The 18,317-nt window shown below is 46.6% G+C and overlaps 1 protein-coding gene across 2 annotated transcripts; it reads right to left on the bottom strand.

Moving 5' to 3' along the window:
* Positions 1–2,328: 2,328 nt before the first annotated feature.
* Positions 2,329–9,271, bottom strand: c1qa (complement component 1, q subcomponent, A chain). Of its 2 annotated transcripts, none has more exons than XM_031808799.1 (6): positions 8,978–9,271; positions 7,773–7,943; positions 6,348–6,691; positions 5,957–6,043; positions 5,726–5,770; positions 2,329–3,010 (listed from the first exon to the last, which is right to left on the bottom strand). In XM_031808799.1, exons 1-6 carry the CDS (start codon positions 8,994–8,996, stop codon positions 2,903–2,905), a joined length of 774 nt encoding a protein of 257 aa, XP_031664659.1. In that variant the 5' UTR covers positions 8,997–9,271; the 3' UTR covers positions 2,329–2,902. The 2 variants fall into 2 exon arrangements, with proteins under 2 accessions (XP_031664659.1, XP_031664660.1); XM_031808800.1 differs by lacking the exon at positions 8,978–9,271 and adding an exon at positions 8,082–8,281.
* Between the last annotated feature and the right edge of the window lie 9,046 nt (positions 9,272–18,317).

The following is an 18,317-nucleotide window of genomic DNA, read 5'->3' as shown; positions in this document are numbered from 1 at the left end:
GAGGTGTATGTAAACTTCCGACGTCATCTGTAGCTGCGATGATCCAGTCCAGAGCTTCCGGTGATGTAGTGAAAAGATAAAAAATGTTAAGTGATGAAAATAAAAGCAGTTGACAGTGAGAGGAAGTTTCTTTTCTCCAGTGATTTTCAAACACAGATTCAACCACAAAGACCAGAGAGGTTTTCCAATGCCTCGCAAAGAAGGCCATCCATTGTTTGATGTGTAAAAATAAAATAAGAAGCAGACATTGAATATCCTTTTGAGTTGAGGTGACTTTCTTAATTACACTCTAGATGAGGATAATGTATCAATACACCCAGTCACTACAAAGATACAAGCATCCTTGCTAACTCAGTTGCTGGAGGGATTTCATAGTTTAATGGCTGTGATAGAAGAAAACTGAGGATGGATCAACAACATTGTAGTTACTCCACAATACTAACCTAAATGACATAATAAATATATTCCATATCATGCATCCTGTTTACAAGGCAGTAAAGTAATACTGCAAAAAAAAGTGGCGAAGAAATTAACTTTTTGTCCTGAATAGAAAGTGTTATGTTTGGGGTGTTTGTTTCCAATACAACACATTACCACTCTGTCACGTTCTGACCATAGTTATTTTGTGTTTGCTTTGTTTTAGTGTTGGTCAGGACATGAGCTGAGTGGGCATTCTGTTGTGTGTCTAGTTTTGCCGTTTCTATGTTTGGTCTGATATGGTTCTCAATCAGAGGCAGGTGTTAGTCATTGTCTCTGATTGGGAACCATATTTAGGTAGCCTGTTTTGTGTAGGGTTTTGTGGGTGGTTGTCTTCTGTGTCTGCACCAGACAGAACTGTTTTGGTTTTTGTGCCACATTTGTTATTTTGTAGTGTTAAGGTTTATCGTCTTTATTAAACATGATGAACACTAACGACGCTGCACTTTGGTCCTCTCCTTCGTCCACAGAAGAAAGCCGTTACACACTCTCCATACTTTCAAGCACGGTGGTGGCTGCATTATGTTATGGGTATGCTTGTAATCGTTAAGGACTGGGGAGTTTATCATTATAAAAAAGAAACAGATTGTAGCTAAGCACAACAGACCCTGGGAAATGAATTCACCTTTCAGCAGGACAATAACCTAAAAACAGTAAATGTTCCTGAGTGGCCGAGTTACAGTTTTCACTTAATTCTACTTGAAAATTATTGTCTAGCAATGATCAGTAAACAATTTGACAGAACTTTAAATTTGTTATAAGAAAACAGGGCAAATACTGCACAATCCAGATGTGTAAAGCTCTTAGAGACTGACCCAGAAAGACTCACAGCTCTTAGAGACTGACCCAGAAAAGACTCACAGGTCTTAGAGACTGACCCAGAAAGACTCACAGCTCTTAGAGACGTACCCAGAAAGACTCACAGCTCTTAGAGACTGATCCAGAAAGACTCACAGGTCTTGGAGACTGACCCAGAAAGACTCACAGGTCTTAGAGACGTACCCAGAAAGACTCACAGCTCTTAGAGACTGACCCAGAAAGACTCACAGCTCTTAGAGACTGACCCAGAAAGACTCACAGCTCTTAGAGACTGACCCAGAAAGACTCACAGGTCTTGGAGACTGACCCAGAAAGACTCACATGTCTTAGAGACGTACCCAGAAAGACTCACAGCTCTTAGAGACTGACCCAGAAAGACTCACAGCTCTTAGAGACTGACCCAGAAAGACTCACAGCTCTTAGAGATGTACCCAGAAAGACTCACAGCTCTTAGAGACGTACCCAGAAAGACTCACAGGTCTTAGAGACTGACCCAGAAAGACTCACAGCTCTTAGAGACTGACCCAGAAAGACTCACAGCTCTTAGAGACTGACCCAGAAAGACTCACAGCTCTTAGAGACGTACCCAGAAAGACTCACAGTTCTTAGAGACGTACCCAGAAAGACTCACAGGTCTTAGAGACTGACCCAGAAAGACTCACAGCTCTTAGAGACTGACCCAGAAAGACTCACAGCTGTAATCACTGTCAAAGGTGATTCTACAAAGTATTGACTCACAGGTGGGAATATTTATGTCATTGTGACATTTCTGTATTTCATTTTCAATAAATGTGCTACATTACAAAAACATGTTTTCACTTTGTCATAAAATTTCATCCATTTTGAATCCAACCTGTAACACAATAAACTGTGGAATAAATCAAGGGTTATGAATAATCTCTGACAGTACTGTATGTTGCCCTAAGAGTTGGTAGAATCTTATTCAACGTGATTCACAGCTGTAATGGCTGCCGAAGGTGCTTCCAGTATGTATTAACTCTTGGATGTGAAGACATACACAATCAAGACAGCTTCATTTTAAATTGTATTTTTATTATTCATTTGGAAAATGTTGTATAATTTCTTTAAAATGTGGAGTGGATGTGTAGATTAAAGAAAAACATCACATGTAATCCCTTTTGAGATTTAAAGCATCAAAAAGTAAAGACTGCCAGGTGTGTGTGACTTTCACTTGGCACTGTATTTTATATCAATAATGGCAGGGTTGGTATAGATCAGTATAGATCAGTATAGAACAGTATAGATCAGTATAGAACCGTATTGATTAGTATAGAACAGTATAGAACCATATAGATCAGTATAGATCGGTATAGAACAGTATAGATCAGTATAGAACAGTATAGATCAGTATAGATCGGTATAGAACAGTATAGATCAGTATAGAAAAGTGAAGATCCGTATAGAACAGAATAGAAAAGTGTCGATCAGTATAGAACAGTATAGATGATCAGTATAGAAAAGTATAGAACTGTATGGAACATTATAGATCAGTATAGAACAGTATAGATCAGTATAGAACAGTGTTAGTAATGGTTGGTTCCCAGGGACAGCTCATGTGACGAGGTCACTGCATGGCATTGTGACATCACTTCCCGGTGGGGAAGAGCAGGAAGCCGTTGAACAGGATCTTCTTGTCCTTCTTGTCATCCTTCACATTCTCCGGCTGCTCGTCTTTAAACGGCTCCAGCCACACCTGGTTATATTAACACACCTGGTTACACACCTGTTTATAGAATCATTGTGTGTTGTTGGTATGGACGATGCTACACAAAGACAGCAGTCACATCCCATTCAATCTGACATAATAAGCCAACAGGCCCCAATCATGACAATAAAAATACAACCCTTTAGCATTTCCAAATCAAAATGTACTACTATTAGCTAGCTACATCCCATTGATAACTTATTTCATCAAGTTCTGCACACAAAGTAACCGGTGATCTAAAGTTGAATGCAGTCGTGTTTCACCTAGTCATGGTCACCCGTGTTTCACCCAGTCATGGTCACCCGTGTTTCACCCAGTCATGGTCACCCGTGTTTCACCCAGTCATGGTCACCCGTGTTTCACCCAGTCATGGTCACCCGTGTTTCACCCGGTCATGGTCACCCGTGTTTCACCCAGTCATGGTCACCCGTGTTTCACCCAGTCATGGTCACCTGTGTTTCACCCAGTCATGGTCACCCGTGTTTCACCCGGTCATGGTCACCCGTGTTTCACCCAGTCATGGTCACCCGTGTTTCAGTCTCTGTGAATGACTGGGCCAAGGCGCAGCGTAACAGTCCTCTTCCTGTGAATGACTGGGCCAAGGCGCAGCGTAACAGTCCTCTTCCTGTGAATGACTGGACCAAGGCGCAGCATAACAGTCCTCTTCCTTTGAATGACTGGACCAAGGCGCACGTAACAGTCCTCTTCCTGTGAATGACTGGACCAAGGCGCAGTGTAACGGTCCTCTTCCTGTGAATGACTGGACCAAGGCGCAGCGTGACAGTCCTCTTCCTGTGAATGACTGGACCAAGGTGCAGCGTGACAGTCCTCTTCCTGTGAATGACTGGACCAAGGCGCAGCGTGACAGTCCTCTTCCTGTGAATGACTGGACCAAGGCGCAGCGTAACGGTCCTCTTCCTGTGAATGACTGGACCAAGGTGCAGCGTGACAGTCCTCTTCCTGTGAATGACTGGACCAAGGCGCAGCGTAACAGTCCTCTTCCTGTGAATGACTGGACCAAGGTGCAGCGTAACAGTCCTCTTCCTGTGAATGACTGGACCAAGGCGCAGCGTGACAGTCCTCTTCCTGTGAATGACTGGACCAAGGTGCAGCGTAACAGTCCTCTTCCTGTGAATGACTGGACCAAGGTGCAGCGTGACAGTCCTCTTCCTGTGAATGACTGGACCAAGGCGCAGCGTGACAGTCCTCTTCCTGTGAATGACTGGACCAAGGTGCAGCGTGACAGTCCTCTTCCTGTGAATGACTGGACCAAGGTGCAGCGTGACAGTCCTCTTCCTGTGAATGACTGGACCAAGGTGCAGCGTAACAGTCCTCTTCCTGTGAATGACTGGACCAAGGTGCAGCGTGACAGTCCTCTTCCTGTGAATGACTGGACCAAGGTGCAGCGTGACAGTCCTCTTCCTGTGAATGACTGGACCAAGGTGCAGCGTAACGGTCCTCTTCCTGTGAATGACTGGACCAAGGTGCAGCGTAACGGTCCTCTTCCTGTGAATGACTGGACCAAGGTGCAGCGTGAGACGTGTTCATGATATTTTATTAAAATCAGAACACTAGAACAAAAAAATAACAAAGGAAAACGACCAGTTCTGTCAGGAAACCAACAATACAGAAAACAACTAGAGCTACCTAAGTATGGTCCCCAATCAGAGACAACGATAGACAGCTGTCCCTGATTGAGAACCATACCCGGGGCATCCCGGTGGCGCAGTGGTTAAGGGCGCTGTACTGCAGCGCCAGCTGTGCCATCAGAGTCCCTGGGTTCGTGCCCAGGCTCTGTTGTAACCGGCCGCAACCGGGAGGTCCGTGGGGCGACCGCACAATTGGCCTAGCGTTGTCCGGGTAAGGGAGGGCTTGGTCGGTAGGGATGTCCTTGTCTCATCGCGCACCAGCGACTCCTGTGGCGGGCCGGGCGCAGTGCGCGCTAATCAAGGTTGCCAGGTGCACGGTGTTTCCTCCGGGTTGGATGCGCGCTGTGTTAAGAAGCAGTGCAGCTGGTTGGGTTGTGTATCGGAGGACACATGACTTTCAACCTTCGTCTCTCCCGAGCCCGTACGGGAGTTGTAGCGATGAGACAAGATAGTAGCTACTAACAATTGGATACCACAAAATTGGGGAGAAAAATTTGTAAAAAATGTAAATAAAATATATATATATATAGAAAAGAGAACATAGAACGCCCACCCTAGTCACACCCTGGCCTAACCAAAATAGAGAATAAAAGCCTCTCTATGGCCAGGGCGTGACAGCATCCTTTCAAGCACACCCTTCTCATTAACCTGTGGGGAGATATTCACCATTTTCTATGAACAAATAAGGTTTTATATATAAGATGGTTAAATAAAGAGCTAAATTATTGATTATTATTATTATATTATTATAAGAGCTCATTGTCACTTCCCACGAGCTGGGTTATGACAAAAACTCACACACATTCTTATGTTTAATAAATGTATCGTATAGTGTGTGTGAGTGGCAGGATTACAACGATGGCAAACAACAACATTTGAGAGTGCTCTGACCCTGGTGATACAGGGGGCACGCAGCTGGAGGTTGAATGGTTTGGGAACCACTGGTATGGAGAATGCTGTGTGGTGATTGGTTAGTTAGGAGGATGCTGTGTGGTGATTGGTTAATATGGATGATACTATGTGCTGATTGGTTAGTATGGAGGATGGTTCCCACCTTGTTGCCGCGTGATAGGTCCAACACCACACCTCCTGACAGAACCTACACATCATGGAATTAACAATAAAATAGTGTTATTAGGAAGAAAAATCTATGTTGTTAAACTCTTTACCCGGTGTCGTCATAGTAACCCAACCTGGTGTCGTCACAGTAACCCAATTTGGTGTCATCAGTCCCTACTTGGTGTTGTCATAGTAACCCTACCTGGTGTTGTCATAGTAACCATACCTGGGTAGTGGCTCTGTTGTTGTAGTCACAGAAACCCAGCATCCTCTCTCCCAGGGCGTCACTTTTCAGATACAGACACATGCCCACCTATACACACATACACACACACACACACACACACACACACAGTTTTACAAGATGTCGAAAGAGAGAGTAATACCTGTCTGTCTGTCTGTCAATGTAATACTTGTCTGTCTGTCTGTCTGTCTGTCTGTCTGTCTGTCTGTCTGTCTGTCTGTCTGTCTGTCTGTCTGTCTGTCTGTCTGTCTGTCTGTCTGTCTGTCTGTCTGTCTGTCTGTCTGTCTGTCTGTTTGTCTGTCTGTCTGTCTGTCTGTCTGTCTGTCTGTCTGTCTGTCTGTCTGTCTGTCTGTCTGTCTGTCTGTCTGTCTACCTTGGCCTCTGAGTGGAAGACGAAGTAGTAGACTCCAGGTATGCTGCAGGTGAAGATTCCAGAGTTCAAATTGATCAGGTTGCTGCTGGTGATGGCGGAGTTATAGGTCAGGGTTCGTTTGTAGGGGGGGTAGGAGATGTCTGTCCGGGACACGGAGAAGGCCGCGCGGTGTTGATGGGATTGGTCCCCGCCTCTCCCTGCGGGGCCAGGGGGGCCAGGGGGCCCAGAGGGACCCTCAGGTCCCAGGTCTCCACTTAAGCCTTTAGGCCCCATGTCCCCGGGAATCCCCCGGCTCCCTTTCGTCCCTTTCAGTCCATGGGGCAACCTCGCATCCAGCTGCAGTGCTGGGAGAAAGATGAGGGAGGGACCGAGGTTTACTAAACAGCAACCATTAGATGTGGACTTTTCAGCTCAATACCACAGACCCTGACCACCAGACTGACCACCAGACTGACCACCAGACTGACTACCAGACCCTGACCACCAGACCCTGACCACCACACTGTAACAGACCCTGACCACCACACTGACCACCACACTGTAACAGACCCTGACCACCAGACCCTGACCACCACACTGTAACAGACTCTGACCACCACACTGACTACCAGACCCTGACCACCACACTGACTACCAGACCCTGACCACCACACTGACCACCAGACCCTGACCACCACACTGACCACCAGACTGACCACCAGACCCTGACCACCAGACCCTGACCACCACACTGACCACCAGACCCTGACCACCACACTGACCACCAGACCCTGACCACCAGACCCTGACCACCAGACTATAACAGACCCTGACCACCAGACTATAACAGACCCTGACCACCAGACTGACCACCAGACCCTGACAAGACTGTAACAGACCCTGACCACCAGACTGACCACCAGACCCTGACCACCAGACTGTAACAGACCCTGACCACCAGACTATAACAGACCCTGACCACCACACTGTAACAGACCCTGACCATCACACTATAACAGACCCTGACCAGAGGAGGAGGGAGAGGAGGGAGAGGAAGAGACAGTAGGGAGAGGAAGAGAGAGAAGGGAGAGGAAGGAGAGGAAGAGAGACAAGGGAGAGGTGGGAGATGAAGAGAGAGAAGGGAGAGGAAGAGAAAGGCGGGAGAGACCCTGACCACACTAACCACACAGTCCTCTTTACTGACAGGTTATGTAACATGCAGTTTCTTCTCTCTCCCTGTCTCCCTTATCTCCCTCCTCCCTCCTCTCTCCTCTTCTCCCTTTCTCTCCCTCTCTCTACTTATTTCTCCCCCCTCTCCCTCTCCCCCTCTCCCTCCTCTTTCCTCCTCTCCCTCCTCCCTTCTCCCTTCTCTCTTCTCCCTTCTCTCCCTCCTCTCCTTCCTCTCCCTTCTTTATTCTCTCTCCAATCCCTCCATCTCTCTGTTACCTGGCTCTCCTTTTTCTCCCTTTGCTCCTTGTCGCCCATCCCGGCCTGGAGTTCCTTGCGCTCCTGGTGTTCCGTCCTGGACCAAGCATCTGTTCTGGCATCGCCCCAAGGAAAGGAGCACCGCCACACACACCGCAGACAGTGAAAACCCTGACATCATCCTCAGGAACCCTGAGAGGACAGGACGCAGAGACATGACATCATAGAGGGTCAAATATGACGTCACAGGAGAAATGACTCTAGAATACTTTCCCTCCTTCCCAGACAACTCCAGATGACTGCTCAAGTTATGTTATTCCACCAACACACCTGAACCCAAAGGCTTGATGGTTAGTTGATTGGTTCACCCAAATGCTTGATGGTTAGTTGATTGGTTCACCCAAAGGCTTGATGGTTAGTTGATTGGTTCACCCAAAGAGTTGATGGTTAGTTGATTAGTCCACCCAAAGGCTTGATGGTTAGTTGATTGGTTCACCCAAAGGCTTGATGGTTAGTTGATTGATTCACCCAAAGGCTTGATGGTTAGTTGATTGGTTCACACAAAGGCTTGATGGTTAGTGTATTGGTTCACCCAAAGGCTTGATGGTGATATGCTGCTACCCCCCCCCCCCCCCCGCCCCAAGAGGTTTCACAGGTTTCCCAACCCTCTCCTCCCCCTCCCCTCCCCCAAGAGGTTTCACAGGTTTCCCAACCCTCTCCTCCCCCCCCCCTCCCCCAAGAGGTTTCACAGGTTTCCCAACCCTCTCCTCCCCCCCCCTCCCCCAAGAGGTTTCACAGCTTTCCCAACCCCCTCCCCTCCACCAAGAGGTTTCACAGGTTTCCCAACCCTCTCCTCCCCCCCCCTCCCCCAAGAGGTTTCACAGCTTTCCCAACCCCCTCCCCTCCACCAAGAGGTTTCACAGGTTTCCCAACCCTCCCCCCCCCCCCCAAGAGGTTTCACAGCTTTCCCAACCCCCTCCCCTCCACCAAGAGGTTTCACAGCTTTCCCAACCCTCTCCCCCTCCCCTCCCCAAGAGATTTCACAGCTTTCCCAACCCTCTCCCCCTCCCCTCCCCAAGAGGTTTCACAGGTTTCCCAACCCTCTCCCCCTCCCCTCCCCTCCCCCAAGAGGTTTCACAGGTTCACAAAATCATTGACTAAACTCTATTACAAATAAATCTCTATATAACATGTCTATTTAATATGTGTAGATATGTGTCACTCACCAGTGTTTTTGATCAGCATAGAACAGGGACGTCTTGTCTGTCTGTTCCGTCTTTTTAGTTATGTTGAATAAAGTCCATCCTGCAGTTATTACATTGATCACACACACACACACACACACACACACACACACACACACACACACACACACACACACACACACACACACACACACACACACAAGCCTGCAGCGTACACACACACACTGAAACACATGAGTCAGTAGCTTTATTTCCTCAAACTCTGTTTTGACTGTCTTTCTCTGTTGGTGGTTTTGATCCAAACACTAAAACCACTTCTTTCTGTAAAAACTGACAGTTATTCTGCTAAATAAGAACAGTAAAGCCCCCTTTACTGGCTCAAATAGCCGACCAATCAGCCTGTTACCAACCCTTAGTAAACATTTGGAAAAAATGGTGTTTGATCAGATACAATGCTATTTTACTGTACACAAATTGACAACAGATGCAACAATGCTTATAGGGAAGGACATTCAACAAGCACAGCACTTACACAAATATCTGATGATTGGCTGTGAGAAATTTATAATAAAAAGATTGTGGGAGCTGTTTTGTTAGACCAGTGTGGCTATTGACATTACATTATGCTGGAAAAACGTAGGTGTTATGGCTTTACTGCTATATTGTGGATAAAGAGTTACCTGTCTAACAGAACACAGAGGGTGTTCTTTAATGGAAGCCTCTCCAACATAATCCAGGTAGAATTAGGAATTCCCCAGGGTAGCTGTCTAGGCCCTTTACTTTTTAAAAATCTTTACTAATGACATGCCATTGACTTTGAGTGAAGCGGATGACTCAACACTGTACACGTCAGCTACTACAGAGATTGAAATGACTGCAACACTTAACAAAGAGCTGCAGTTAGTTTCAGAATGGGTGGCAAGGTATAAGTTAGTCCTAAGTTTTTCCAAAACTAAAAGCATTGTATTTGGGACAAATCATTCACTAAACCCTAAACCCTCAACCTCAAGAAATTGAGCACGTTGAGGTGACAAAATTGTTTGGAGTAACCCTTGGATTATAAACTGTCATGGTCAAAACATATTGATACAACAGTAGCCAAGATGGGGAGAAGTCTGTCCATAATAAAGAGCAATCTGTTCAAACGACTAGCACACAGCTCAGACAGCCATGCCCCACAAGACATTCCACCAGAGGTCTGTTTAAACGACTAGCACACAGCTCAGACAGCCATACCCCACAAGACATTCCACCAGAGGTCTGTTTAAAGGACTAGCACACAGCTCAGACAGCCATGCCCCACAAATCAAATCAAATGTATTTGTCACATATACATGGTTAGCAGATGTTAATGTGAGTTTAGCGAAATGCTTGTGCTTCTAGTTCCGACAATGCAGTAATAACCAACGAGTAATCTAACCTAACAATTCCAAAACTACTACCTTATACACACAAGTGTAAAGGGATAAAGAATATGTACATAAAGATATGAATGAGTGATGGTACAGAAGGGCATAGGCAAGATGCAGTAGATGGTATCGAGTACAGTATATACATATGAGAAGAGTAGTGTAGGGTATGTGAACAAAGTGGCATAGGACTCCCTGACATGATGACTCCTTGCTGTCCCCAGTCCACCTGGCCGTGCTGCTGCTCCAGTTTCAACTGTTCTGCCTTATTATTATTCGACCATGCTGGTCATTTATGAACATTTGAACATCTTGGCCATGTTCTGTTATAATCTCCACCCGGCACAGCCAGAAGAGGACTGGCCACCCCACATATGCTCTCTCTAATTCTCTCTTTCTCTCTCTCGGAGGACCTGAGCCCTAGGACCATGCCCCAGGACTACCTGACATGATGACTCCTTGCTGTCCCCAGTCCACCTAACCGTGCTGCTGCTCCAGTTTCAACTGTTCTGCCTTATTATTAATTGACCATGCTGGTCATTTATGAACATTTGAACATCTTGGCCATGTTCTGTTATAATCTCCACCCGGCACAGCCAGAAGAGGACTGGTCACCCCACATAGCCTGGTTCCTCTCTAGGTTTCTTCCTAGGTTTTGGCCTTTCTATGGAGTTTTTCCTAGCCACCGTGCTTCTACACCTGCATTGCTTGCTGTTTGGGGTTTTAGACTGGGTTTCTATACAGCACTTTGAGATATCAGCTGATGTACGAAGGGCTATATAAATAAATTTGATTTGATTTTGATTTGATTTGTTTAAAGTGGCTAGTGATACACGTATTACATAAAGATGCAGTAGATGATAGAGTACAGTATATACATATACATATGAGATGGATAATGTAGGGTATGTAAACATTATATTAAGTAGCATTGTTTAAAGTGGCTAGTGATATATTTTACATCGATTTCCATCAATTTCCATTATTAAAGTGGCTGGAGTTGAGTCGCAGCCACTCAATGTTAGTGGTGGCTGTTTAACAGTCTGATGGCCTTGAGATAGAAGCTGTTTTTCAGTCTCTCGGTCCCAGCTTTGATGCACCTGTACTGACCTCGCCTTCTGGATGATAGCGGGGTGAACAGGCAGTGGCTCGGGTGGTTGTTGTCCTTGATGATCTTTATGGCCTTCCTGTGACATCGGGTGGTGTAGGTGTCCTGGAGGGCAGGTAGTTTGCCCCCGGTGATGCGTTGTGCAGACCTCACCACCCTCTGGAGAGCCTTACGGTTGTGGGCGGAGCAGTTGCCGTACCAGGCGGTGATACAGCCCGACAGGATGCTCTCGATTGTGCATCTGTAGAAGTTTGTGAGTGTTTTTGGTGACAAGCCAAATTTCTTCAGCCTCCTGAGGTTGAAGAGGCGCTGTTGCGCCTTCTTCATGATGCTGTCTGTGTGGGTGGACCAATTCAGTTTGTCTGTGATGTGTACGCCGAGGAACTTAAAACTTACTACCCTCTCCACTACTGTCCCATCGATGTGGATAGGGGATAGCTCCCTCTGCTTTTTCCTGAAGTCCACAATCATCTCCTTAGTTTTGTTGACGTTGAGTGTGAGGTTATTTTCCTGACATCACACTCCAGGGGCCCTCACCTCCTCCCTGTAGGCCGTCTCGTCATTGTTGGTAATCAAGCCTACCACTTTAGTGTCATCCGCAAACTTGATGATTGAGTTGGAGGCGTGCATGGCCACGCAGTCATGGGTGAACAGGGATTACAGGAGAGGGCTCAGAACGCACCCTTGTGGGGCCCCAGTGTTGAGGATCAGCGGGGTGGAGATGTTGTTACCTACCCTCACCACCTGGGGGCGGCCCATCAGGAAGTCCAGTACCCAGTTGCACAGGGTGGGGTCGAGACCCAGGGTCTCGAGCTTGATGACGAGTTTGGAGGGTACTATGGTGTTAAATGCTGTAGTCGATGAACAGCATTCTCACATAGGTATTCCTCTTGTCCAGATGGGTTAGGGCAGTGTGCAGTGTGGAGGCATATAGCAGAGTAGTGGGGGGGTAAATGTACTACATCACTGATGGTGTAGTGGGAGGGTAAATGTACTACATCGTTGATGGTGTAGAGTGGGAGGTTAAATGTACTACATCACTGATGGTGTAGAGTAGTGGAGGGTACATGGCATTCTGAGAAAACATCAATAACATTACACTGTTCATACATACACATTATGTTAGCTAGCCAGCCAGCCATCTAACGTCAGCTAGCCAGCTAATCAATTAACCATTAGGCTATAACTATCAATACAAACTGATTATCATAGCTAGCTAAAGTTAACAAAATAGGTTAAATGTTAGCTAGCTAACATTAGGCTATAACTAGTAATGAAAAAATGGCTGAGAAAACATCACTAACGTTACACACTTCATACACTTAAGGTAATGTTAGCTAGCAAGCCAGCCATCTAATCTCCGCTAACGTTAGCTAGCTAATAGCAAGCTTTAACTTGGGGTCTTTTGTTTAGACATATAACGTTAACTAGCTAGCTAAAAAAAAACTAAAATCCCAAACCATAGAGTAACGTTACTAGCAATATAAACTGATTGTCATAGCTTGCTAAAGTTAACCAAATAGGTTCAATGTTAGCTAGCAAGCCAGCCATTGAACTCCAGCTGGCTAGCTAACAGCAAGCTTTAACTTGCAATGAAAACAACTTTCTGTACTGCAAACTTAGAAACGTATAGTACCTGAATCTATAGCTAGATTCTTACTCATGTACATGGATGAAAGCTTCACAGCACCACCTCCTGCGTCGGTTACGTTCAGTTTGCAGATCTTTTTTGGCCCATTATGCCAAGTCACTCTGAGCATTAAGGAGGGAGGAGACGGTGGGAAAGAGTTCACTGGGGTTCAGAAGCTTGACATTTTGAAAGTGGCTTTAGCAGCAAATACAGAGGAAGGCAATGTACAGAGGAGGGAGTGAAAGGATGATAGGTCCTCCGGAAATTTAGTTTTTCTCCATTTTCACTCAGCTGCCTGTAAGTTCGCAATGAGTCACTCAGCCACAGAGCAGGGCCCAGAGGGGACTAACTATCCTTCTGGGACAGTTACAGCCCTCGAGGGGCCTAACTATTAGTCTGGGACAGTTACAGCTCTCGAGGGTCCTAACTATCAGTCTGGGACAGTTACAGCCCTCGACGGGCAGCGATCGGTTGAAGAGCATGCATTTAGTTTTGCTTGCATTTAAGAGCAGTTGGAGGCCACGGAAGGAGAGTTGTATGGCATTGAAGCTTGTCTGGAGATGAGTTAACACAGTGTCCAAAGAAGGGCCAGAAGTATACAGAATGGTGTCGTCTGTGTAGAGGTGGATCAGAGAATCAGCAGCAACAAGAGCGACATCATTGATGTATACAGAGAGAAGAGTCGTCCCGAGGATTGAACCCTGTGGCACCCCCATAGAGACTGCCAGAGGTCCGGACAACAGGTTCTCCGATTTGACACACTGAACTCTGTCTGAGAACCAGGCGAGGCAGTCATTTGAGAAACCAAGGATGTTGAGTCTGCCGATAAGAATGTGGTGATTGACAGAGTCGAAAGCTTTGGCCAGCTGCACAGTATTGTCTCTTATCGATGGCGGTTATGATATCGTTTAGGACCTTGAGCGTGGCTGAGCTGCACCCATGACCAGCTCGGAAACCAGATTGCATAGCGGAGAAGGTATTTGGGGGATTTGAAATGGTCGGTGATCTGTTTGTTAACTTTGCTTTCGAAGACCTTAGAAAGGCAGGGTAGGATGGATATAGGTCTGTAGCAGTTTGGGTCTAGAGTGTCTCCCCATTTGAAGAGGGGGATGACCGCGGCAGCTTTCCAATCTTTGGGGATCTCAGACAATACGAAAGAGAGTTTGAACAGGCTAGTAATAGGGGTTGCAACAATTTCGGAGGATAATTTTAGAAAGATAGGGTCCAGATTGTCTAGCTCGGCTGATTTGTAGGGGTCCAGATTTTGCAGCTCTTTCAGAACATCAGCTATCTGGATTTGGGTGAAGGAGAAATGGGGAAGGCTTGGGCTTGTTGCTGTGGGGGGTGCAGGGCTGTTGACCGGGGTAGGGGTATCCAGGTGGAAAGCATGGCCAGCCGTAGAAAAATGCTTATTGAAATTCTCAATTTTCGCATATTTATCGGTGGTGACAGTGTTTCCTAGCCTCGGTGCAGTGGGAAGCTGGGAGGAGGTGCTCTTATTCTCCATGGACTTTACAGTGTCCCAGAACCTTTTTGAGTTTGTGCTACAGGATGCAAATTTCTGCTTGAAAAAGCTAGCCTTAGCTTTCCTTACTGCCTGTGTATATTTGTTCCTAACTTCCCTGAAAAGTTGGGTGGCTATTCGATGCTAATACAGTGCGCCACAGGATGTTTTTGTGCTGGTCAGGGGCAATCAGGTCTGGAGTGAACCAAGGGCTATATCTGTTCCTGGTTCTCCATTTTCTGAATGGGGCATGCTAATTTTAGATGGTGAGGAAAGCACTTTTAAAGAATAACCAGGCATCCTCTACTGACGGAATAAGGTCAATATCATTCCAGGATACCCAGGCCAGGTCGATTAGAAAGGCCTGCTCGCTTGACCGCAGACCCTTTACGGATGCAGGCAATAAGGCAGTGATCGCTGAGATCTTCGTTGAATACAGCAGAGTTGTATTTGGAGGGAAGGTTGGTTAGAATGATATCTATGAGGGTGCCTGTGTTTACGGATTCGGGGTCGTACCTGGTAGGTTCATTGATAATTTGTGTGAGATTGAGAGCATCAAGCTTATATTGTAGGATGGCCGGGGTGTTAAACCTGTCCCAGTTTAGGTCACCTAACAGCACGAGCTCTGAAGATAGATGGGGGGCAATCAATTCGCATATGGTGTCCAGGGCACAGCTGGGGGCAGAAGGTGGACTATAGCAAGCGGCAACAGTAAGAGACTTGTTTCTGGAGAGGTGGCTTTTTAAAGTAGAAGCTACAATTGTTTGGGCACAGACCTGGATAGTAAGACAGAACTCTGCAGGCTAACTCCGCCCCTTTTGGCAGTTCTATGTTGTTGGAAAATGTTATAGTTAGGGGTGGAAATTTCAGGGTTTTTGGTGCTCTTACTAAGCCAGGATTCAGACACGGCTAGGACATCCGGGTTGGCAGTGTGCTAGGGCAGTGAATAACACAAACTTAGGGAGGAGGCTTCTAATGTGAACATGCATGAAACCAAGGCTTTTACAGTTACAGAAGTCAACAAATGAGAGCACCTGGGGAATGGGAGTGGAGCTAGGCACTGCAATGCCTGGATTAACCTCTACATCACCAGAGGAACAGAGGAGGAGTAGGATGAGGGTACGGCTAAAGGCTAAAAGAACTGGCCATCTAGTACATTCAGAACAGAGATTAAAAGGAGCAGATTTCTGGGCACGGTAGAATAGATTCAAGGGATAATGTACAGACAAAGGTAATGGTAGGATGTGAATACAGTGGGGGTAAACCTGTACATAGAGTAATGATGAAAGAAATATGGTCTCTAGAAATATCATTTAAACCAGGTGATGTCACCGCAAGTGTTGGAGGTGGAACTAAAGTGTTAACTAAGGCGTATTGAGCAGGGCTAGAGGCTCTACAGTGAAATAAGGCAATAATTACTAATCAAAACAGCAATGGACAAGCCATTTTGATGTTAGGGAGAGGCATGCGTAGCCTAGTGATCACAGCAGTCCAGTGAGGGGCTTCAGGCAGCTAGCGGGCTGGGGCTAGCAAGCTAGCAGAAGGGCCTTTGAGGGACGTCGCGACGGAAGAATGTCTGTTGTGGCCCCCTCGTGCTGTGATGTCGGCAGACGGATCAGTAGGGCTCCGTGTGGTCAACCAGGCCAATTGGCAAAATAGGTATAGTGGCCAAAGAATTTGTCCGATTGGCCTCTTAAGCTAACAGTCCGATGTGCTCTAGACAGCTAGGGTGCGTGGCTAGCAGGCTAGCAGATTGGCCTAGCAAGACTAGAATATGAATGTCATCTGTTACTAGCAAATTATTGATTTCATGAACCTTGTTTCATAAACTACGTATGTTAACATGGGCTATTTTGAGCACTTATCTTCTCGAATGTTTACTTGTTTTCATTGCTTTACTGGGAAATGTAGCGAAGTAAATAGCAGAAGTACGTTTCTTATGTTAGTGCAGGTTGAGCTGCACACAGTGGATTTCCTACTAGGGCACACCGGTTTAGCGCTAACAGTATAACTCTGGTTCATAGGCACATGATTACTGAATACAATAGCTGTGGGATCAGCAGAGGCATTCAGGGCAGTTAGAGAGACATACATTAGGTTACTTACATTGTGTCTACCAACACCCCTGGTATAATGTACATTTGCTGACGCATTATGACAACTCAGCGACACAATGGTAGGGATTAACTGAGATGGACTTGGGTCATTGATAAGTCATTGCCTCAATGCAGCCTTATAATAATGCTGTGAAAAGATCCAGGAACCCAAATGATTTGGGTGGATCCCATCCTCCTTATGAAATTTGTTTTGTTTCCAAAAAGTATCGAAATTGTCAACAAAAGTTACACCCGCTGAGCTGTAATAATTACGTAGCCGGTTGTGAAGAGAGAGAATTGTGTTAAAGCGTTCAATGCCACGATTCAGAGAGGGTACAGGGCCAGATAAGATGGGTATTTTGTTAGTGTCTTGCAGAGTCAATCAGCTATTTAAAACTGTTCAGAGCTGCCTTTCATAATGTCATTAAAACCAACATGGACTACGATAGAATCGATTTCCATGTTCTGACATAGTACATTCGGGAGCAGCTTAGTAATGTCATTTATTCAAGCTAGGACATTGTTTTTTGCACCAGGAATGGTCATATTTATTACCATGGAGCTGGCCAAAATCACGGCTGGCGTTTAGGCCTCCTGAATGGCGTAGTGGTCAAAGGCACTGCATCGCAGTGCTAGCTGTGCCACTAGAGATTCTGGGTGTGAGTCCAGGCTCTGTCGCAGCCGGCCACGACCGGGAGACCCTAAGGGCGGCTCACAATTGTCCCAGCGTCATCCGGGTTAGGGGAGGGTTTGGCCGGCAGGGATGTCCTTGTCCCATTGAGCACTAGCGACTCCTGTGGCTGGCCGGGCGCAGTGCACACTGACACGGTCGCCAGGTGTACGGTGTTTCCTCTGACACATTGGTGTGGCTGGCTTCCAGGTTAAATGGGCATTGTGTCAAGAAGCAGTGCGGCTTGGTTGGGTTGTGTTTCGGAGGATGCACGGCTCTCAACCTTCGGCTCTCTCTCGAGTCCGTATGGGAGTTGCAGCGATGAGACAAGACTGGACAAGACTGGACTGAACTACCAATTGGATACTATGAAATTGTGGAGAAAAAGGGGTAAAAAAAATCTAAATAATAATTTAAAAATCACGGCTGGCGAGAAGGACGAGGACATCTGCCCACTCTTCACAGGATTCGTAGAACCCTTTATGGACGGGCGAGAGGCAGGATAACTTGAGCCCGTTGCTCCCGGCGCCTGGTGCAGGCCTCCGACAGATGGAGAAGCCCCACTCGATCCAGAGTAGGGATGGAAGGTTTCTGACGTCGACTTTGAAATCGTAGGAGTGGGCACTGCGGCCGCAGACACAGGTACCCCCTGTGATGAATGTGCAGGAAGATCAGGCTCCAGGACGGCACAACTATTAGTTGTTTGTATCCTCTCCAGGCCTCTGGCTTTGCGAGAGGCCGCTGTCTATGGCTTCCACGGCTTGTTGCCCTTCGTTGATTGCCATGCTCCTCTTGCTCCGCTATCAGATGGAGGATGAGAGGCTCCCCTGGTGAATGGAAACACTGCCAGTCGGACAACAAACAACAAGGCGGAGATGCATCTGACAAGTGAGAATGCACGTGTATTGGACAATATCTTTCAATTGGCATTTACCATCACGAAT

This window comes from Oncorhynchus kisutch, linkage group LG29, assembly GCF_002021735.2.
Source record: "Oncorhynchus kisutch isolate 150728-3 linkage group LG29, Okis_V2, whole genome shotgun sequence".
Classification (NCBI taxonomy): Eukaryota; Metazoa; Chordata; class Actinopteri; order Salmoniformes; family Salmonidae; genus Oncorhynchus; species Oncorhynchus kisutch.
This window is presented reverse-complemented; position numbering and strand designations above follow the sequence as displayed.

What these genes read in the sequence shown, in the direction of transcription:
- c1qa (XM_031808799.1), bottom strand. An exon ending in GGGAGAAAAAGGAGAGCCAG is followed by an intron (nt 6,692 to 7,772) that starts GTAACAGAGAGA and finishes TCTTTCTCCCAG; the next exon opens with CACTGCAGCTGGATGCGAGG. An exon ending in ACAACAGAGCCACTACCCAG is followed by an intron (nt 5,771 to 5,956) that starts GTATGGTTACTA and finishes CATGATGTGTAG; the next exon opens with GTTCTGTCAGGAGGTGTGGT.